This window comes from Xenopus laevis, chromosome 9_10L, assembly GCF_017654675.1.
Source record: "Xenopus laevis strain J_2021 chromosome 9_10L, Xenopus_laevis_v10.1, whole genome shotgun sequence".
Taxonomy (NCBI): Eukaryota; Metazoa; Chordata; class Amphibia; order Anura; family Pipidae; genus Xenopus; species Xenopus laevis.
Genome location: NC_054387.1, coordinates 36,645,938 through 36,670,010, shown reverse-complemented (window position 1 = coordinate 36,670,010; position 24,073 = coordinate 36,645,938). Strand labels below are relative to the sequence as shown.

At 38.9% G+C, this 24,073-nt stretch overlaps 1 protein-coding gene across 1 annotated transcript; it reads right to left on the bottom strand.

Moving 5' to 3' along the window:
• Positions 1–287: 287 nt before the first annotated feature.
• tgm3l.8.L (transglutaminase 3 like, gene 8 L homeolog) lies at positions 288–22,066 on the bottom strand. Its single transcript, XM_041576059.1, has 13 exons — positions 21,961–22,066; positions 18,435–18,614; positions 16,061–16,303; positions 15,661–15,779; positions 15,395–15,523; positions 15,127–15,298; positions 13,162–13,294; positions 7,473–7,576; positions 6,712–6,957; positions 4,643–4,966; positions 4,190–4,347; positions 988–1,121; positions 288–589 (listed from the first exon to the last, which is right to left on the bottom strand). The coding sequence occupies exons 1-13, from the start codon at positions 21,965–21,967 to the stop codon at positions 439–441; spliced, it is 2,100 nt and encodes a 699-aa protein (XP_041431993.1). The 5' UTR covers positions 21,968–22,066; the 3' UTR covers positions 288–438.
• Between the last annotated feature and the right edge of the window lie 2,007 nt (positions 22,067–24,073).

Here is a 24,073-nt window from a genome sequence, read left to right as displayed (position 1 = left end):
GGCACATTCTGCTTCACGAAAAATTTGCGAATTTCCAGCGAAATTTTCGCGGCGGTTTCATGAATTTATTCGCCCCTGGCGAATAAAGTCGCCCATCACTACTAATGCGTTTTTAAAAAAAAAAAAAAACTACGTTTTCATGTGATAGCATCCCTTTAAATTGGGTTCTTCCTAGAAATTAATAGCATTGATTTAGTCAACCACTTCAAAACAATATATAAATATATATATATATTTTTGTAGTTTGAGCTTTGAATGCTTGTTGGTTAGTAAAAAGAGTTAAATGATCAAGTCTTTACAGGTAATATTTATTATTATAGTTTGTTCATAAGATTATAATGTCATGGATGTTCTATTCTTCTAAAAAGCCCACAATTGATTCCAATACAAAGCTGTTCTAGCTGGTCTCTTTTTATCCAGTGCAGTTGCCAGTCATTTCTAAGTAGAACCCACTTTAACAGTAGCGTATGCCTTTACATCAGACAATTTGTCTGCGGAGAAATTAGCCGAGAGGTTTTTTTCACCGACTTTATATGGAGTGATGGCGACTTTGGTTGAATATTTTTCACCGGGTTTCAGATCTGTCACTCTGAAAATAGAAGAAGAAATTTAGAAGTCATCAGTATGTTTTTAATAAATAGCCTATTAGATATTATCTGATCTGAACTGTATTGCTACTATAATGCTGAAATATTCTTTTATATTTAAAGTTCTGTACCAGACCAAGGCCATCATAACCCTTTACCAGCAAAGACCTGTGCCTCCAGAGATGCCCCCGGTAGTTCCCCCGGCCCTCAAAAAATGGCCTAATAGGATAAGATGATTATGCTGCTATGAATAGCTATGCAGGCATGAATCAGTACTAGTGTAGTGCTTTCTCTACTGGTACAGTAAGTTTTTAGCCTTATCCTGCTTTAGTTCTCCTTTAATTGAACATAAGGGGTCATTTTTGACTGCAAGCATTTGCACATCAGGCGGGTAACTTACTGAATTTGTGTAGGCTCTTTAATCAGACCGCTGCCTTCTAAGGTTAATGAACCGTTTTTAAGCACGTCTCCAACTGTGTTGTAGAAAGTCACCTCGACAGAAATGTCTTGATTTATGACTACTTTTTCAGGAACCTATAGACAAAGAGAAAGAAGGAAAAAAGAACATTTTATTCACAGCTTTCACATTTATGTAAATTCATTACAATAAACTAAAACTGGAGGAATCTGTTCTTGGGGAGCCACACCAAAAACACAATGACTAATTCTAAGCACGTTTCCCAAAAACAATAATTAAACATTTTCAGTGGCTTTAAAAGTAACCAGTATCGGTTTGGCCATGTTCTGCATAGGGATGCACCGATTCCAGGATTCAGCCTTTTTCAGCAGGATTCGGATTCGGCCAAATCCTTATGCCTAGCCGAACCAAATCCGAATCCTAATTTGCATATGCAAATTATGGGCGGGGAGGGAAATCACGTGACTTTTTGTCACAAAACAAGGAAGTAAAAAATGTTTTCCCCTTACCACCCCTAATTTGCATATGCAAAGTAGGGTTCGGGTTCAGTATTCGCCCGAATCTTCCGTAAAGGATTCGGGGGTTCGGCTGAATCCAAAAAAGTGGATTCGGTGCATACCTAGTTCTGCAATACTGGTTCTAACTGCTTTGGTCCTTAAAGGAGAAACAAACCCTTATTTAAAAAAAAAAAAACCTACATAGACCCCCCTCCCTCTTCCCCCCAGCATAGCTGCCCCCTCCGTGCAGATTCTGTCCAGCAGTGTTCACAGGCGCGATCTTCAGCCGCTTCGATAATCTTCAGAATGAGACCGGTGCTTCGGCAATTTTCATGAGTTTCGGCGCATGTGCAGTTGTCATGAAAGATAAAAATTCTCCAGCTGCACATGCGCCGATTCGCTGGTCTCATTCCGAAGATTACCAAAGAGAAGAAGATGGCTGCCGTAAACTCCGATGGACAGAATCTGCATGGAGGAGTAAGTAAAGAGTTAGGAGCATTTGCCCGGGGGGGGAGTTAGGCTGGGGGAGGGAGGGGGGGGTCTATGTAGGGTAGGGGGGTAGGATTTTTTTTATTAAGGGTTTGTTTCTCCTTTAAAGGACAAGAAAAGGGTAGCCGCTTTCTCCATTTTTTCAGTATCTCCCAAGTCTGTTGTCTGGCAGCGCATTGTTAGGTAAGAAAGATCCCTGGATAGGGAAAACATTGTGGGGTACACTTCTGTTTACAATAAATCATGGCTTCATTTTAGACCCGCAGCCACGGAGGTATGTCCAAGTGCTGCCATAGCAGTATAAAAACTGCCCTTGTAAGGCTCTGCTTATGTGGAACCAAACTACTAACTACTCTGCAGCTCAACTGGAAGAGCTGCTGCAGTGTCCAATAAAAGCTGTCAGCTGGGACAAGCTACAGGTCAGCGGCTTGCATGAATTAAACCAGGGCCGGACTGGGAGTAAAAAGCAGCCCGGGCAAAAAAAATCAAAGCAGCCCACATGTAAACACATGATGGTCTTTTACTCATCCACACATATATTGGGGTACAACTGCAAAAAAGTATGTGCATAAAGAGCTGCCTTTCTCGTTTAAGTGTAATTAATGTAAAATATGTTAAAGATTCTGCAGCCTCAGCCTTTATGTGGTCACAGAACCCCTCAGTGACTTTTAATAACCTTATCATTTAAAGTAGGGGGTATATTATCCCTTATAATACATGAGTGATACTCAGAGTTCCCTGTATAACTCAGCCTGCAGCCTTGTGCCTTTATATGGTCACAGAACAACCCCTCAGTGACTTCTAATATCCTTATCATTTACAGTAGGGGGTGCATTGTCCCTTATAATACATGAGTGATACTCAGAGTTCCCTGTATAACTCAGCCTGCAGCCTTGTGCCTTTATATGGTCACAGAACAACCCCTCAGTGACTTCTAATATCCTTATCATTTACAGTAGGGGGTACATTATCCCTTATAATACATGAGTGATACTCAGAGTTCCCTGTATAACTCAGCCTGCAGCCTTGTGCCTGTCCGGGCCTGATAATGTCTATGAACACTGTGCCAGGGCAGAAAATATTATATAGACTGTGTATGAACACTGTGCCAGGGCAGAAATATTATATATACTGTATGAACATTGCCAAGGCAAAGAGATTATGTAAACTGTATATAAGCACTTTGCCAGCAGGTCACTTAGGTTACAACTCCATTCTCCCTCCCATTAAATTCCAATGTTAAAACCTTTTTGCTTGTGATCTGCCTGAATGTCACTGCTCTGCTCACCACTAGAACGTGATTCCTCCTCCTTTCTGATCGGATCTGGGCAGTAATAGGCAAGCCGTGGGAAGAGAAACCCGACCAAAGAGGGAGACCGTGCAGGAGCGGGTCCAGGGCCCCCAGCCACAAACTGAGTGCCGCCGATATCACCTGCACCCCTCTGCATGTGAGCGCATACGCGCGCAATGTATGCACGCTTGTGAGTTTATTCTGCAGAACAGGGAGTGCAGTAGCGGCTCCGAGCCCCCAAACTATTGAGTATCTCTTTTGTCCCCTTCACATGCGCTCTTTTTAGTTTAGTTTAGAAGAGGAAGCGCAGGAAGCGCAGGATCGGATCTGGGCTGGCGGGGCCCAAACACACACACACCTCTCTGTCTCTCTCCGAGGCTTCTTGCTCCAATAAGGAAGACACGAACTCTCCCTTGCTGATTAGCTTCCCAACACATTTCCTGGACAATGAGAGGGGGCGTGGTGTTTTAACTTTCCTTGAAGGAGAATCAAAGGAGGAGGGAGGAACGAAGGGGCTGCTTAGTACGTGTGCGAAGAGAGAAGCACAGGGACAGCGTGCAGTCTCTACCCGCCCGCGATAACCAATACAGTTTCACTTCACAAAAGAGAAGCAGCCCATTTTAACAGTAAATACAGCAGCCCTTCGGGCATTTGCCCGATCATACAGATTCCCAGTCCGGGCCTGAATTAAACACCTTCTAAATGTTTATGACTGGAGGCGTCCCAGGGTTGAAACTAGGGGTAGGCAGATTAGGTCCCATCTATACTAAATGTATATTTTCTCAGTGAAAAATATTCTGCTTTCTCTACATTGTTATTTAAGGTTGGTAGAAGAATTGCTAGAATTCATCTTGAAGCCAGACTTTTGAGTTGTATATGCATTTTGGTTCTTGGACATAACGGATACCTTCATCTGCAGGGGCGGGTTCTTCAAGGTCAGAACTGTTTCACTCAGCAAAGTAGCTCCATTTTCTTCTTCACACACAGCCGCAGCTTGGATCATATTGTCAGAGGTGAGAGCCTTCTGGTACTTTCCATATTCTACAATGAGGCTTACAGATTCCTCTAAAGTTTCAAAAAAACCTAAAGTTATTATTAAGCAATGCTGACTGGCAAAAACATTTTTTAAGTCTGTGGCACAATATTAGACCATAGATAGACAACCTTTACAACCCTAGAAGTTTTAAAACTGTATTTCCCAGCATTCCTGAAATAGAAGGTGAACACTGAATGCTATAGTAATCCACCATCTAGAGCACCATTCATTCGCCTATGACTACCTTGGCTATTACTAATATCTGAAAAATTCTTAAAATTCTTTGAAAAAAATAAAAATGTTGGTTAAATGCATGCAATATACCTTTATTAGCAGCCACGGTGACTGACTGGGAATGAGTAAGGATGTCTTTCACAGTTGCTCTGTTATATACAATCGCTGTAACAGTAAACTTGAGTTTTATGTTTTTCTTGGCAGAGGTAGGATTTTTAATTGTGAGGATGAATGTAACATCATCCCCGATTTGTGGATCTCCACTCCACTTGAAGCTGCTAGTGATTTCAGGTTTTGGCGCTTCTGGTTCATCTTGCTCCGACCTCATACTCGTTCTGGCAAACATTGGAGCAATTCCCAAGCTTAGCAATGTATTTCGTGCTTTATCAAAAATCTCTCTTTCTTTGGCAGAACCTTCGGTAATTAGGAAGAAAAATATTAATTCAGTACAATAATGTTGCCTGGCTATAGTAGTTGCAATCTGTATACCAATCAGTTTAGACGTTAGTTTTCATATAGTGAAATGCTATTCCTCTCGGAAAATTAGTATAGAGAACAGGTCTAGATAACGTCTAACAATGTCTTCAAACATATTTGAAAAATTCAGCCTACCACATGTTGGTCAAATTTATTCAGAGGGAAAATATACCCATTTTTAACATAAGCTTATACAGTTCGATCGATGTAGAAAAAGATGAATAGCACAATCTGCACCTCCAAAAATATATATTTTGTTTGTGTTTGCTTGCTGGAATGCGTTACCTTCCCCACTTAGGCTCACAGTATCACGTAAACCTTCCCTTACATTGTTCCAATGTCCCGCGATGGATTCTGGGGCTTGAAGTCCCTCTGAATTCCATATCGGGTAGTGCACAGATTATATGAAAAGCAAAGGGACTTTTAGTCTCAGAGAGGTTGCATTACCCTGTGAGCCTAAGGGAGGGGGCAAGGAACTGGTCTCAAAGGGACACAGACGTCATCATGATTTCCTTTCAAGCTATGTGTAAAATAAAATACAATTATATTTATATTTATTTACAATTATATATATTTCAAGTTTTGAGTTTTTATGCTCCTTTATTTACCTGGAAATTAGGGAGGTTGATTGCTAATTTAAAACTAGATATTAAAGGGGATGTAAAGTCATCCCATTAAGTTAAGGAATTCTAATAAAATCCCTAAAACAACTTCCCAATATGCATGCTTTATTTAATTTTGCCACAGGCAGCCTCATTCAGCGCCTTGCTTTGTTTCTTTTGTAATCCCTTGCCTACTACTGTTCAGTACCATAAGTGCAGCAGGAGCCAATCAAAGGCAAGCATGCTCATTGTTGTCTGTGTATTCTTTGTTCCAGCTGGGTCTGGCTGCATTGAGAGATAAGCACACCCAGTGGCCATCTTAAGGTGGCCATATATGGGCCCCAATATGCCCACTCTGAGTGGGCGATATAAGGCTGATCTGTTCGTGGGCCCTAGGGCCCAATGATTGCATCACTGGGCAAGGAATGCAAGTGGTGGGATCGAGGACTGCATCAACTTACCAATGCTCTCCTCAATCCAACAGTAATTGTACACCTGCCTGATCAACATCAATTACAGAAGGCCATCAGAAGGCCCCATATATTGGCCAGTAAGCTTGGTCTGATGGCCACCTTAGCAGCTGACAAAGGGCTTGCTGAGGCTGCCTGTTAGAACTGAAGACACTGGGTCCTTTATTTTCACAACAGTAAGAATAAAATAAAGCATCTACATTGGAAAGTTGCCTGTTTTTATGGATTCTATCAGAAAAAATTGACTTTACCTCCCCTTAAACGTAGCTTTCAAAGATAGGCACAAGCCTTCATGTACTGAAAGTACATTGTTGGTGTGAAAAGAGGGTCCAAAAATGGGGAATTAGGAATGTATTCTTTTTCAGGGTAGTGCAACTTGAATGCACACAATTTATATTTACACCCTCTCAGTGGTTTAACTAGATATTGCTGGGCCCCACAGCAGATTATTTGTCAAGCCCCCAGGTTGACCACTTTTACCAATAATTATTGAACCTCATGGGGCCCCTTTAACTCTTGGGCCCCCTGCAGCTGCAGGATCTGCTTACTTATACCTCTGCACCCTCTGCAAAATAAATGTATTCTCTTGCAAAACCATAATGGATTTTACCTTCAGGGTATTTGTAATCATTTGTTACATCTAGGCGGGTTAAAGAGCCCACTGCCTTGGTGCTGATAAATTTCCCAACGGATTCAGTATCAGTGTAGACACTTGAAAGAGGTCTTCCATCATTAAATCTGATAAATCGCTTTCTGTCTGAATTTACTTCACCAAATACAAATGTAGTATCATAATCCGAGGTCACTTCTCCCTCTTTGACAGCTTTCTGGGAGGAAGGCCCAAGGCGAAAGATGCCTAATATAACAAGAATATAAAAATGAATAGCAGAAACACAACCATTTTAATAAGGACACACCATTTTTTGTCAATGAAGACCTTCCAGTGGTTATTTTAGAAGATACAAAGCACAAAACTCTGCCATTTAGACTCATGTTATCACCAAACACTGCAGTGTAGCTTCTAATGAATATATTATCTAACTTCACATTCTTGCTACAGCCAAGTATGACTCCTTTCCATCTAAACCTGATGATATCAATCACTGTCAATTTAATCCAAACCGATCTCTCCAACTCAGTAGTTGTATATTATATCAGAAGTTAGAGAACAGAATTAAAGCTTTTAATTTACTGTGAATACTACACAGGGTAGCCACAAGGGATTCCTGGAATGGAATAGTACTAGGGGCCAGTGTGTTTTTAAGCAACTTCACTGAGGTTATCGACAAATTAGTGGCCATCACTAATTGACTCTTTCCTTGTCCTTCAAGAATGATGCTGCTGCAAAGTCACATTATCCAGACTCCTTACCTTCACTTGGTTCTTGTGGGGTTGCATCCAAAATCTGCCATCCACCATAATCCTCACCAAGATCCTTTCTAGTAAACCAACCTTCATCCCAGCAGTGGAAATTCCTGTAAATAAATAATGAATATGGATTCTCTACTGCTAATATTTTATGTCAGGGTGGTGGTAGGAGGTACGTTATTGGATCCATTATCCTGAAACCCATTATCCAGAAAGTTCCAAATTACAGAAAGGTTTTCTCCCATAGACTCCATTTTATTCAAATAATCTAAGTTTTTAAAAATGATTTCCTTTTTCTCTGTAATAATGAAACAGTAGCTTGTACTTTATCCAAACTAAGATATAATTAATTCTTTATGGAAGCAAAACCAGCCTATTGGGTTTATTTAATGTTTAAATGATTTTCTAGAAGACTTAAAGTATGAAGATCCAAATAATGGAAAGATCTCTTATCTGGAAAACCCCAGGTCCCGAGCATTCTGGTTAACAGGTCCTATACCTGTATTTGTGTGAATTTTTTTACTTCGTTGGCGCTACAGAATTTACATTTTCTTTACTTCCTTTGGTGGGTTATACCCCAAAGGTGATATATTTTAAAAAATACACACCAAATTAGAAATATGCTTGGGTGCTCAGGGCCCGAGCCCATCGCTTGAATTCATCGTCAATTCCTCAGCTCACTAAAGTCTTGAAAATTGATTTGAAATCTCTGGTACACTCACCAGGAGTTATTGGTGGCCAAGGTGCTGAGCCCATAGCAGGAAAAAAAATCAACGTCTTGTTTCAATGGGTGTGCATTCACCAGACCATTAAAGCGTGTTTTAAGCAAGTTCCATTAAAATGAGAAGTTTTTAATATGATACTTATATGAATGGTGGTCTGGTGAATCAGCACCGAGTAAAACAAGACTTTGGTGGTCTGGTGAATAGGGATGTAGCGAACGTCGGAAAAAAAGTTCGCGAACATATTCGCGAACTTGCGCAAAAACGCGAGCGGTTCGCGAACGGTTCGCGAACCCCATAGACTTCAATGGGAAGGCGAACTTTAACATCTAGAAAAGACATTTCTGGCCAGAAAAATGATTTTAAAGTTGTTTAAAGGGTGCAACGACCTGGACAGTGGCATGCCAGAGGGGGATCAAGGGCAAAAATGTATCTGAAAAATCTGCCTGTGTGTGCTTGGAAGAGATAGTGTAGGGGGAGAGCTGTTAGTGATTTCAGGGACAGATGATAGTAAGTTTGCTGGCTAGTAATCTGCTTGATACTGCTCTGTATTGGAGGGACAGAAGTCTGCAGGGATTTGAGGGACATTTTAGCTTAGGTAGCTTTGCTGGCTAGTAATCTACTGTTCTCTTTAAACAACTGCCATACGTTGACCTTGTAGACATTGTTTGCCCAGTTTTTTTGGTTGCAGCCACTGAAGCACAGTTGCCAGAAAAAATATGCCATATAAATGCTGAAAATAGTCATTTTTTGCCATACGTTGACCTTGTAGGCATTGTTTGCCCAGTTTTTTTGGTCGCAGCCACTGAAGCACAGTTGCCAGAAAAAATATGCCATATAAATGCTGAAAATAGTCATTTTTTGCCATATACGTTGAGTCAACGTATGGCAAAAAATGACTATTTTCAGCATTTATATGGCATATTTTTTCTGGCCTCTGTGCTTCAGTGGCTGCGGCCAAAAAAACTGGGCAAACAATGCCTAAAAGGTCAACTTATACACTACTACAGCGGTAGTAAAATAAAAAAAAGTAAAATAAAAAAAAAATGAATATTAAAAAAAAAAAATTAAAGTTGGTGCTGCTGAACTACTAGGAGCAGCAGATTAGCACACCAGTCCCACTCCCCAACACTGCTAGACTAATAGCACTGGGCTCTTATAGTAGTAGTAGTAGTAGTAGTAGTAGTAAAACAACAAAAAAATAAATAAAAGCAGTCCTTACAAGGACTACTGTTATTGCAGCAGTCAGCAGATGAGATCAGAAGCAGGACAGCTGCCCACTGCAGCTACATACAGAGCACTGCAGTAGAAGGTAGATTACTAGCCAGCAAAGCTACCTAAGCTAAAATGTCCCTCAAACCCCTGCAGACTTCTGTCCCTCCAATAACAGAGCAGTATCAAAACGATTACTAGCCAGCAAACTTTCAACTGTCCCTGAAATCACTAACAGGCAGCAGCTCTCTCCCTACACTATCTCTTCAGCACACACAGGCAGAGTGAAAAAACGCTGCAGGGCTTCGGTTTTTATAGGGAAGGGGAGTGGTCCAGGGGAGAGCTTCCTGATTGGCTGCCATGTACCTGCTGGTCTGGGGTGAGAGGGCAAAAAAAAGCGCCAACAATGGCGAACCCAAAATGGCGAACGTCGCGCGACGTTCGCGAACTTCCGGCGAGCGCGAACACCCGATGTTCGCGCGAACAAGTTCACCGGCGAACAGTTCGCGACATCTCTACTGGTGAATGCACACCCAGTAAAACAAGACTTTGGTGACTTTAATACTTATAGATGATTAATCTAATGATTTTATTAGTGCACCAGAACTAACAATTTTAATGTATGTCTTTATATACTTTTATTCATTATATATTTTCAATCCAACCAAAATGTATAAATATAAATTATTCTGAAAGCTAAGATAGAGCCCTCTTCCTTGGAAAATTGCATTGCTGCAGAAACTCTGGAGCCATCTTAGCAGCCTTAGAGACAGAACATTGCATTGTGATAAAATATGTTTTTGATATATTATGAAAAATATGACCTATTGTCTTGGTATTTAGAGACCCATATCTTGCTACAGACATCAATCAGATTTACAAGGTTTAGTTTGCCCATAAAAAAAAAGAAAATGATCTTGGGCCAACTAAAACGTCCTCCAAAAAAGCCCCCTAAACATAGACAGCACAAAATGTTCAAAAAAATGTCTGGATCTGAAACCAAGTGAAGGGAAAACTTGACACAGAAGCTGATTCACTAAAACTTGAATTTATCTAATTTTTTCCTGAAAAAAAAAATTCATATCTGCCCCTCAACATGACTACCCAGCCCCCAGATGTCACTGCCCCCCCCTCTTTTGTCAGGTATTTAGACCAGCAAAGATGTCAACCCTAGTGTCCCAGCAGCTTTAATGAAGAAGAAGCATTATGAAATCATGCCAGAGCTTATGATCTTAATTGAGGCTGTAGATGGGGAAATTTTACTGAAGATTTTACAGTTTGCATTCAATTGTTTATGGTTAATGAGCCTCATATTTTATATTTATTAACGCACAAATTAAAATTTTTGATGCAGTTCAAGTTTTTTTGAGCTAAAACTCGCAAATTTAAATGAGAGTTTAAAAAACATGAATTTTAGAGATTTATTAAGCACAAAAAAACCTCGAAAAAAGGCAAATTAAAAAATTCGGCATCCAAAAGCTGCACGTAGAAGTCAATGGGAGTTGTCCTAGGCAAAATAGAAGCAATTTTCCCCATTCAAGTTTTTATATTTTTATTAAGTATTTTGAGCTTGTGAACTCATATATTATAGTGTTTTCTCAATTTTATTCAATCAGGTTTTTATTTTCTGATTTTTTAAAAACTTTTTATTCTTTTTTATTTCTTTTTTGTCTGTCTACATATATTCTGTATAGGTGTTGTATGTTGTTCTAATAAGTGCAACCTTACTTCCCCAAGCAGCCCAACATCTGGGGGCAAATTTACTAACCTCCGAAAATGCGCCAGCGACGGCTTTGCTCACATCGCAACACTTCGCCAGGCATAGATTTGCCACGACAACGCTAATTCACTAAAATCCAAAGTTGCATCCAGGGCGCCAAACGCTGGCGAAGTTGCACTAGCATTACTGCGGCAAGCAAAGCGAAGTTGCGCTAGCGTTGGCTAATTTGCATACGGTGGGAAGTTAAAGTACAATGGACGTATATGTTGCAGCAAATACATTACACTACACAAGCCCGGGAAACCTTAATAAAATAAAGTTGTTATATTGCCCTACACATGAGCCCACTGTATAGTTTATGTCCCATATGTTAGGAAATGTAGGGGGGAAGTCCCCTACATTATTTTGCAGCCTATCACCCTGTAAAAAGGAAAAGACGCCAGCGTTTTTTTGGACTTCGAAAAATTTTCAGCTGTATTTTGAAGAACTTCTATCTACTCTATTGCACTTCGCCTGGTCTGAGGTGGTGAAGGCAAGTCTGACGCAAGAGGTAATGTTCAGTAAAATCCGCTTCTTAGTGAATTTGCGCAGTTATATCCCTTGGCCAGAATGCAAATTGGCCTTGCATTAAGGAGCGAAGTACCGCTAGAGTCTATCTCCTTCGCTAGCAAAATTACGCCAGCGACCGTTAGTAAATCGGCGGAGTTCCGAAATGACGTTAGTAAATTTGCCCCCTGGTGTCTCTGAGTAGACTTAGGGGCAGATTTATCAAAGTGTGAATTTAGAACTCACCAAAATAAAACTCACTCACTTTCTATTCATTCCTATGGGATAAAAACCTATTTATCAAATGGAGAGCTTCATTGATAATTACGATTCCAAAAATCCCATAGGAATGAATAGAACATGGGTGAGTTTTTCTGTGTTGAGTTCTAATCTCACATTTTGATCAATTTGCCCCTTAGTGTTATGGTTGAAGTTGCAGTGTTACAGCTACTACACCTAATTCAGAGATTTCTGCACACTATGCTTTGAATATAGATACAGTAGAACCCCCATTTTAAGTTTAAGTTCAGGGGACGTGGAAAAAATTATGTAAAATCCGGGAAAATGTAAAATCAGGGAAATGTGTTAAAATAACTTTCTCTTCAAGTACTGAAAGGATATAAGCACAGGAGTCTGTTTTACTTTAAGATACAATATTTACTGTGTTAATAACAAGGGTTAACAATGCAGTGATTAAATTTGGAAAATACTTTGAAATTCGACCATCGAAAAGATTCCTCTGACTTTTGAATTCAAAGTCAGAGGATTTTATTCATCGTACGAATGTTTTCCGATCGTAGTACGATCATACGATCCTTTATTGTACAATCGTATGATTTTCCTTTGAAACCCAAAATCTTAGAAATATGCTCTGGCAGGTCCCCATTAGCTAACATAGCACTTCGGCAGGTTTAAGTTGGCGAAGTATTGGAGTCGAAGTTTTTTTTAAAGAGACAGTACTTTGATTATCGAATGGTCCAATATTGGAACGATTTTTACTTTGAATCGAACTCGAAGTAAATTCGAAGTCGTAGTATCCAAAAAATTACTTCGAATTTTTTTACTTTGAAAATTCCCTCAAATTCACTTCGACCCTTGATAAAGCTGCCCCTTAATGTTACACTATGGGGTTCATGTGCAAGGCCTCTCAATAAGTGATTGGTGCAGGACTGTATAAGGGGCAGACTAATTGGAATTGACCATTTACAGGCAAAACCATGGCAAAATATACATCTGGTCAGTATTTTAAACCACTTTGATTTCACAAATAATAACATTCATAGAGGATAAAGCAGTTTTTGGGAACATAAAATCAGGATGTAAAATCCGAGAAAACATTAAAATCAGGGAAATGTACACATTGAAATGCATTATAAATTGGTGGGACCAAAAATAAAAAATGTAAAATGCAGGAAAACAAAATCAGGGTACTTAAAATTGAGGTTTCACTGTATACCTTTAATAAAAGAGGAGAGTTGGAAGGTCTGCTTACCACACACTGTCAGGGGAAGGGAGACTCTTTCCAAATTCATCAAAATACTGTTCAATCAGCAGGTTGGTATTGGTGTCATGTGCTGATTCGAAATTGGTAATCACACGTGCAGGTATCCCCAGGCATCGCAGTGCTAAATTGCCAAAGAAAATGTAAAAATAAAGATAATATTTATAAACGTATAAAGAGGCCAGTCATGTCATTAGGGAAATGCTGATTTATGTTTGAAGTAAGAGAAATTAGGTTTTAAATAGGGATGTACCGAATACACTATTTTGGCTTTTGGGTGGCCATTACTTAGATCTCGTAAAAATGTAAATAATTAACTTTTATTTAATTACACTATTTAATTACAAAAGGAAAAAAAAAAACTTATTTGTCAGTATGTCTTTATCATTGTACCCTTAGAGAAACTTCCCAGAACTATTGAAATTGTGATGAGTTCTGGAGGAAAGTAATCTACCGTTTTCACAATGCTGGGAAAAATGTTTGGAGATAAGCTTTCATAAATCTGAAAAAAAAAACGATCAAAGCAAAAATGCAAATTTTGCCAGGAAAAACAATTGAATGTCGAATAAATATGCCTTGTGGGCTTTATCTTTCTATAATACACAAAAGCCATGAAGATCTTGTAAATTATATCGTTATAAATGGTGAGTTCTGATGTCATCAGTTATAAACGGTGAGTTTTGATGTCATTTCTGTCACATGACTCACTGAAATTTGTGTATTATAATAAATAAAGTACCCCCAGTTGCAAAATATGAGGATATTAGAAGTTACCTAGGAGTTCCATGACCTGTATAAAAACACTCAGCCTTTGGCCTCGTGTTTTTATATGGTCATGAAACTCCTCGGTAACTTATGATATCCCTATATTTTACAATAGGGGGTACTTTATTCACTATATTATCTAGTGCAACTGAATGTATTGAATGCCTGCAAATTTAACATTAAACAAGCCTATGATTACCTACCATGGTGGGAAGGAAAGGCGTCAGACAATTTTTAGGGGCAGATTTATCAAGGGTCGAAGTGAATTAGAGGGAATTTTCGAAGTAAAAAAATTCGAAATTCGAATTAATTTTTTGGATACTTTGACCATCGAATAGGATACTACGACTTCAAATTTACTTCGACTTCAATTCAAAGTAAAAATCGTTCGAATATTCGGCCATTCGATAATCTAAGTACTGTCTCTTTAAAAAAAACTTCGACTTCAATACTTCGCCAAATTAAACCTGCCGAAGTGCTATGTAAGCCTATGGGGACCTTCTACAGCATTTTTCTAAGTTTTTAAAGTCGAAGTAAAAATCGTTCGATCGTACGATAAAATCGTTGGAATCGTTTGATTAAGTTTAAGCTCACTGTTTATCCCATTTGCGGATTGTTTTCCTCTCCTTTAACATTGGGCATTGGCACTATTTTTTTATGATAGTGTCCTAAAAAGATAGTGTTTTTATTATATTGTCCTAAAATATGTCCTGAATTGTGCCCAGAACATGGGAAAACCTATGGCTACATTTTATTACTGATATCCTTTCATCCAGACTTTGAGAAAATAGGGGTTAGTCATGGCAATTAGTGATGGGCGAATAAATTCGCCAGGTACGAATTTGCGGCGAATACCCGCGTTTCGCCGCAGACGAATAAATTTGCGAATCTCTCGTGAAAATTCGCCTGCTGCAATTTCCGATTTTCACTATTTTTTCGTGAAAACGTTCGAAATGCTGGGTTTTTTTTCTTGAAAACGTTCGAGTTGCTTGATTTTTCGTGAAAATGGCAGAATTTCACGAATTTTCTGTGAACTTTCCGTCTCCACGATTTTTCACAAATTTTGCGGCAAAGCAAAATGGGAGAGATTCGCCCATCACTAATGCCAATTCTATGCGTTGAGTATTTTTTTGTGACAGGACATAGCTCATTCCATTATATAAATATTAAGGGGGGAAAAAAATCACAAACCTGTACATAGTACACCAGCATATACCCAGCACTGTCCAAATTTCACTGATCCATTTTTACTCCAGCTCCGGAGTATTGCTGCACTTCCATTCCATGACCCAGGACTTTGACCTCCTGTGTATTTTCCACTCCAGTTTCCCACTAAGACACCACTGTCATCATTACTGTTGACCTAAAAAGTATTACAGTTAAATTCTGTATTTGTTCCCTAAGTTTAGCCAAAATGCATACATTTTTTAAAAAAAGAAATGAATGCGCATCTACTCACCATAGCACTCAACACCCGTCCCACATACACAGGGTCATTTCTTCTAGAGACATCTGTGGTGGGATCTGTTTTGTATTCTAGACTCTTGTCTAGCAGGAGTAAGCAAATGTCCAAAATATCCCCCTCAAACTATTAAACAGAAATACACATAGGAATGGTAAGTTGGATGTGTGAGGTTCACTTTAATGATGTCTCTCATTAGAATCTTAGTCTTTCTCAGATCTCGACAGCAACAATAACTTTGTACTACAAATAAAATATAATACCTGGGCATAGTCCCATCTTCTGCTTCCTCTAGAATTTGCACTCCCAGTGAAAATCAGTCCTGTTTCATTGAGCACATACTCATTCCTTTCTGCTTCATTACTCATGTATACCTGGTCCTCTGAGAAATGAAAATGTGTTTTTTTTAAACATCCATTCGGTGCATCATTTATTAAAGGAACAACGTTTGCCATTGGTCTAATAATCACAGTAACTGAGTAGGATTTACTGGTCAGATTAGTTGCTATGGGGTACTAGGCCTGAAAAACATTAATCCGTTGATAATTAAGGTCCAAGGGGTAATGTCATAAAGGGCATTAAGTCCTGTGTATTCTTCATCTAAAAAAGTTATGCCTTTTGGAAAAAGCTAATGGTTTGTAGCAGATAAATAATAATACATACCTGGATTCCAAGGGTTAAAGAGAACAATCAATTCAGGAAGTCTGTAAGACATTGAACGGCCATACCTGCTGACAGTTGCAGTCACCTTGTAACGGCCAATGACAGCATCTACTGGAATATTTATGTTAATAGTTACAGTCCCCCTAGTTCTTTGATGAAGGAATGCGCTCCAGGTTTTTGGGTTCACATATCTGTAGACTGGCATTACAGCTTTAGTTTTCTTGGATACTGAAGGCGATGGACCTGCCAAGATTAGTTACCAGTGAGAAACATGTCAACTGTAGCCATTTACACATTTAAATAACATTGAAAGAAAAATATCCAGTATCTTGTTTGAACCCTGGCATCATGATGAGGGTGAGCGGATGTCCTATATGCAAGACTGCCAGTACATGTAAGCATTTCCAGCTAGGGCAGCCTTTCTATATCACGAAAACCTTCCATACCCTTTATTGGCTTAGTTGCCCTTCTTTGGAGTTTTTCTATTTCTATTTTCATTAATATGAGTTATAAGAAATGGAGACCAGATGTACAGTACACAGCATATTCTACATGAGTCCTTACCAGTGCTTTGTAAAGGGAAACAATAACTCTCTCCTCCTGTAAATGTATACCTCTTTTAATACAGATTCACTATCCAAAGTACCCCTAGGTCCTCCTAATCAAGGGTTTAGTTAGTCCCATTAAGTCCAACGAAATGGCTAGTGGGGGAGTAAACAACCAAATATTTAGTGCATATAGTGTATTATCAAATCACCCTTTGTGATAAATCAAATCTGTGTGTCTTTAAAGTTTGAGTTATGTTGCCCTTTAAACCCTTAACAGGTGCCAGGGAGGTGGTTGTAATGTGAGGATTTCAATCATGCCGTATCCTATTAGTCCAAAACAGACAGCACTAGTTCCATCAGCCAAATTTCGTTCTCATAAGATTACACTTTTTCGGATGCATATCAAAATAACTTGCCTCCAACATGGATCCTTATCTATCAATGGATTAAAACCGAGGAGCATTGCCCCATAGCGTGATGAAGCTATTGGACGGCGAGCTGAGACACAAGAAGAAGGAATTCCGGCTACCTGATCTCTTATGGATTGAGCATCAAAACCGCTTAAATGTTGGGACTGGGAAGCGATTATTTTAAAGCACAGTGTAAGTGCATTACTTTTAAGATTTCTAAATAATAAAAGTTTTTTTACGCTATGGACGATGCACTTCCGTTTTAATCTATTGATAGAGTGATGCTAAGGATCCATGTGGGAAGCATGTTATTTTATTGATACGCATCTGAAAAGGTGAGTAGGAAATTCGGCTGATGGAACCGGTGCTGTCTGTTTTGCACAAATGGATACTGCATAATTCAAACCCTCACATTAAAACCCCTCCCTGGCCTCTATTAAGGGTTTAAAGGGCAACTTAACCTAAACTTTATAAGACACACACAATTGATTTGATTATTTTAAAACATAATACACTATAAGCACTTTATATGTTGTTTACTCCTGCGCTAGCTGTGCAGCACTGGCCATTTAGTTAGACATTTTGTATTGATACTTGAAGAGATTGTATATGGACCCAGGGCCGGATTTACATAATGGGTGCCCCTAGGCCTGCTGCTGTTCCTCGCCTTTATTCATGCACAAATTTTCCTCATCAGGTCTGGAGCACTGGGGAGTTGCACACAGGAAATGGTAAAAAACAATTGTATTTCCCACGCATCCCCATTGTTCCTGAACCAGTGTGGATAAGGTTGGGTGGTATGCTGCCCCCCTAAAATCCTGCCACCCTAGGACTGGGCCTATGTGGCCTTTACACAAAACTGGGCTTGTCTTGACCGGCAGTAGGAGAAAAACTGAAGGTTTAGCAATCTAATAATTTTCTGTTTGTGATAAGTCACATTAAGGTTATACGTGACTTGCATATTTCACAGTCCCAAACACATAACTTTACATTTATCTACATAATGAATCTCATCAGCCACTTAGCCACCCAGACTGCTAGCTTGCCCAGATACATAACATTAATAATTGACCTTTATAGTCTTGTGTTATTAGCAAATGCAGATGTATCACCTACAATGCCCATCCCCAAATTATCACTAAAGAAACTGAATAAAAGTGTAGCTACTACCGAAGCCTGTGGGACCCCACTAAAACCCTACTCCAAGTACAGTATGTACCATTTACAATTACCCTTCAACATGTTTATTTAGTCAGTTTCCTAACCATGTATAAACAACAGACCTTTGCTTCAAAAGCTACAGTATATGGCATTTTAAACCCCTTTTAATGGTCCTACTCATGGTTATGCAGTGCAAATAGAATTAAAATCCAACATCTCTAAAAAAACAATTGTGTGTGAACTGGCCACCATTACCTGTTTCCACAGATATTGACAGACTTTCTCCAGTATAAAAACCACGGCTGAAATTCAGTATAATTTGGACGGAATTTCCTCTTCTTGCTAAAACGGTCTTGTAGTCATAGTCATAGTCACTGGTGTGGTGATTAGCAGCATTGGTTTCTTTCTGAAGATATACACTTCTCAGCTGAAGGGCTAAAATGGAAAGAACATTATTTAACATTTTTTTCCGGTAGTTCTTATTATCTTTAGTGCTCTTAAAGGGCCTGAACATAATGGTTTACATTTAGGAAACAGTGCAAAGACATAAAAAAAGAAGGCACGGACCATCTTAACTCAAAAAGCAACATCTATGTCTATTGTAGAGAGGCACTTTTCTGAAGTCCTGAAGACATAATAAGAAAGGTATGAAGCAATGAGCAATGTAATTGAATGTAATGACACATCAATTTTACAACCCGTTTTCTGTGGCCACACATTTTATACCATTTTTTTCATGATGCACTGTAAAGTGTAAAATGGGGGTTCTACTTGTAGGAGAAGCTTTGTTCGGGAGGCAAGTTTAACTGATGCCAGAATACACAACCTTTTCAAACAATAAAGATGGTGGTTAATAATAGGTCCAATACGCAGAACTTTACTGCAAAACTCAAGTGCTTTAATGTGTCACGACATGTTTTGAGCTGAGCTCTTTCTAAGTATTGGACCTATTATTAACCACCACCTTTATTGTTTGATTATATTGCTTCACTGGACGGAAGCCGTGGTTATAGGTTTACCTACTGAATCTATCGTTACTTGGTGTTACACAACCTTTTCATCACATACATCAATAAATTTGCATCCTCTGTAGAGATGGTGGGGAAAAACTATGGATGGCTTTGCTAAAACAGTCCAAGAACTAATAGAAAGGGCATTTATACCAAGTTGTTGTTGATAAAGTGTAATGAAACGCATAACTGTCATATTTAATCTTACATCATCTCCTACTCTCCTTCAGATATTGGGCCAGATTCAATTCACAGAGAAAAAGATTTATCATGTGAAAACTCGTGGACAAGATTCAATTTGAGTTGCAATTCAATTAAGAAAAGTGTATCTCACTTTTTATCACGTGAAAACAGTGTGGGGGGGGTAAGTTTTTTCTAAAACCCAGGGATTGAGTTGGCCAGCTAGGCTAGGTCCTTTTTCCCAGAGGGGAGGGGGGAGTAGTCCCCATGTGCTCTGTCTCTTTTAAGTGCACCCACTAGCTTGAGGAAGCGGGGTGTTGCAGTTAGGTAGACCCCAGTATAGGAGAAGTAAATGTCAAGAGAGAAATTGTTATATGTCACTCTAGGAGTGACAGTTAGGATAAGGAAAGTTAGTGAGCAGCTAAGGCTCCAACGAGAAGTTTAATCAGGTATTAGTACTAGTGATGGGCAAATAAACTTGCTGGCGTCAAAAGATTTTGGACACGCGGCCAAAAAGTTGCTTGTGTCAAAATTGCAGGGCGTCAACACTATTCGCCCATTGACTTTACCCACCGCCAATTTTCGAGTAGCACTAATTTTTTGCCATTTCGAATTTTTGTCCGAAGCAAAACAGGAGAAATTCGCCCATCACTAGTTAATACCCTGCGGCACCTCTGCTGCCATTATAAAGACTCGAGTGGTCAGGCTCAAGATTAGGAAGGAACAAAGAAAGATTGTGAGTACTTTTCATGTAACTGTCCTCCTGCCACTTGCTTGTTATATCAACTGAGCACACCCTGCAAATTGGAAGAGACTGGCAACCCAAATTGTACCAAGTGATTGCTTGTTGTTAAGAACCACTGATGCCCAAAGTTGAGAGATTCCAGAATGATATCTCTTCCTCCATACCATAAGCAAGGGCCCATCTGAAGAGTCAAAGTATATCAGTGCCTTCTGGGAGTTGCCATGAGTCAGACACCTTGCCCAGGTCTTGACAACATAAGTCAGTAAAAAAAGAACAGATTGGGAGAACCCCTGATCTATACACCTCCATATACCTGTTACAACTCTATTGAAGTCTATAGGAAAAAACTGGAAATGAATTTGAAGTGAAGTTTTTTCTCCTCAAATTGAATCTCGTCCATGAGTTTTTAAGAGATAAATCATGAGAATGATTAAATGAATTTAATCTGGTCCATTATATGTTGAGTTCACATTGCTGACCCACATTGTCAGGCCCGGATTTGTGGCGAGGCCGCAAAGTCCTGGGCCAAGGGTGACAAGGCTGTAGGGGTGGCGTGCTGCCCTGCCGCATTCTAAAAAGTGCTAATCATCAGTGCAGCGGCACATGCTAGCGTGCTCCTGTGGGGGGGGGGCAGGAGGTTGTGCGTGAGTGCTCTTGTGGGGGGGCAGGGGGTTGCGGACTTAAATTGATGGGCGCTAGGACCCTGCAGTGCACCGTTGGACCCTGCGACATGGAGCGGCCTCGGATCGCACTAAAAAAAGGAATCCAGGCCTGCTCATTGTCTGGCACCTGAGATTGTCTGGCAGTGAGATCAGAGTCCAGAGTTTAAGGGTTTCTCCCCTTTATTTATATTGCACTTAATATAAGAGCTTATGTTATTGTGCACAAACGACTTTCCTTACCCTCATATCTATAAATATAGCCTGTCTTAGGCTAAGGCCACACGGCGCGATTTCGCCGCGATTCTGCGCTGGGCGAGTTGTCGCTGCGTTTTTTAAGCCGAAATAGCTTTGCTAATTTTGGCGCTGGCGTCAATGCAAATCGCGGCGAAATCGCTGCGCTAATTCACACGCGGCGATTCTTTTTCTACTGTCGCCCGCAAACGCCCAGCGAGGCAACTTCGGGCGACAATAGAAAAAGGATCGCCGCGTGTGAATTAGCGCAGCTATTTCGCCGCGATTTGCATTGACGCCAGCGCGAAAGTTAACAAAGCTATTTCGGCTTAAAAAACGCTTAAAACCGCAGCGACAACTCGCCCAGCGCCGAATCGCGGCGAAATCGCGCCGTGTGGCCTTACCCTTAGATGAAACATTCTCCATAAACAGCAAAATAACAGCACCAAAAATAAATAAGCTACAGTATGTCCAGATACATTCTTGAGACTCTAAAATGTAAAGGTCTGTAATTTATAACATGGAAAAAGACATTCTGCTAATCTAAAGAACCCAATAAGTTTGCTATCATTCACATAAGTCCCACTCAAAGTCTAAATTCCATAATTCCATATAGAGTTTGCATAACACACTTAGAGCCCATTTATAATTGGCTGAGCTTTTGTGCCCAGGCAATCATTAAGGAACCCCTATGTGAGTTTACTAATTGCCAAAAAACCTTGGCAATCTTTGTAGGTTTGCCCGAATGGGCAAAGAAAAACTTTAGCACCTAAATGCTGGCAAAAGCTCAGGCTCCCCTTGCTGCAACAAACTTAGGTCAATGTTTTTAAAACTAATTCAGTACCATCATTAGTCTGTAACAAAGTTGAAAAACAAAATATACAATTTAGAAGAAAAAAACAATGACACATAAGCATGCAAGGAAAAAATAATATTAGATCATGATTACTTACTGGCCATGTTGCTGTTTTTGGATTTACTTTACTATGAAAATAAGTAGACGGATTTTGGGGTTCTTTATACTTGTTGGGCTGTCCTTAAGCACTGGGCCTGAAATATGCAAATTGCACTGGGCGAGGTTTATTTTAACAATTTTAAAAATAATTTCCCTATGCATTGCACAAACATTAAGATTACTCAGTGCTGGGCGTTAGTTAAAGTAGCTCAAATTAGCAGAACCTGTTTGCTAACATTGTTGACACTGACAAAGTTCTTCCATTAGAGTTTCAGGGAATGCCCTATGGTTTTAAACCAAATTAGATTTGCCTAATTTTCAAAAGAAGCATAAATTCAAGTTTATATTAAAGATTTAAATGAAGCCCCAATGTGAGTTTAATAAACAACAGCGTGCTTTGAAAAAGTGTTTATTTTAATGATTGTGTTTATGTAAAAACTATTTTTTTATATTTTATTTTTACTAAAATACTGTATATAAATATATTTTATATATATATATATATATATATATATATATATATTTTTTTTTTTTATATATATATAGGTGCAGATTTATCAAGGGTCGAAATGAATTCGAGGGAATTTTCGAAAGTAAAAAAGTAATTTTTTTGGATACTTCGACCATTGAATAGGATACTATGACTTCGACTTCAAATTAGATTCAAAGTAAAATAGTTTGAATATTCGACCATTCGATAATCGAAGTACTGTCTCTTTAAAAAAACATTGACTTCAATACTTCGCCAAATTAAACCTGCCGAAGTGCTATGTTAGCCTATGGGGACCTTCTAGAGCATTTTTCTATGTTTTTGGAAGTCGAAGTAAAATCTTTCGATCGATGAAATCCTTTGTTTGATTCGAATGATTTAATCGTTCGAACAATTTTACTTCGAAAGAAGGATACTCAAATTCGATGAAAAAAACTTTGACTTCGATATTCAAAGTCAAAGTATTTAAATTCGATGGTCGAATTTCGAAGTATTTTTAACTTTGAAATTTGACCCTTGATAAATCTTCCCCCTAAACAGTGTCGGACTGGTACACCAGGAGCCCACCCAAAAACCTTTGACCAGGGGCCCACCAATTAATTTGAGACCAGGGGCCCACTCTTAGTACTATTTTTCTTCCTCTCCTCACTCAACCTCTATTCTCCTAGTCTCTTTTCTTTACATACTATAATCTATTATTCCATCTATTTAGCCTCTTTTTTCTTATAGAAATAGGTAATGGCCATGAAATAGGCCCAATATTTAGCAGCATGAGGGCCCACAGACACCTGGGCCCACCGGGACTTTTCCTGGTATCCCGGTGGGCCAGTCAGACACTGCCCCCAAACTATATTTTTCTTAAAAATATATATTTTATCTCACAATAAAAAATAATCCCATGTAAAATGGGGGCACGTGTTGTAGGTGAAGCTTTGTTCAGGAGACAGGTTTAACTGATGCCGGAATACACACCATATTAAATTTGCCTAAAAAAAAAAAAAAAAAGCAGCGTAAATCCAAGCTTATATTACAGATTCAAATCAAGCCCCACCTTGAGTTTAATAAACAAAAAATAAAAAAAATTGTTTGTTTGAGTGTTTGTTTGTTATGTAAAAACTAAAATCTATATATTATATAACTAAAAATATATATTAAATATATAATATTTGTCTAGAAAATATATTTTTTTTCTAAAAATAAAATATAAAAGAGGTGAAACGTTAATTTTTCTAAAAACCTTTAGTGGTAGCTTGTTCTTCATATGTGTGCCACTGATATGGATTCATGCAGTTCAGTTACCATCAAGTATAAGGGATTGTATAAGGTATTGTTTTTATTATTACAAAGAAAATTGGAAGAGATAAAGGCCCCATGCGAGGGCCGAAACGTTGATGTAATAAATACTTTATGAAGAAAATCCTGGTGTGCTTCAGCTTTTTCTGCCTTTGGATATTTGATTTCTGAATTGCACCCAGGTATGTAACTTTTGAAGTGTGTGCTAAAGCCTTTCACAGTATATATATATATATATATATATATATATATATATATATATATATATATATATATATATATATATATATATATATAGTAAGGGCTTAGGTAGCTGGGATCAGCTTTC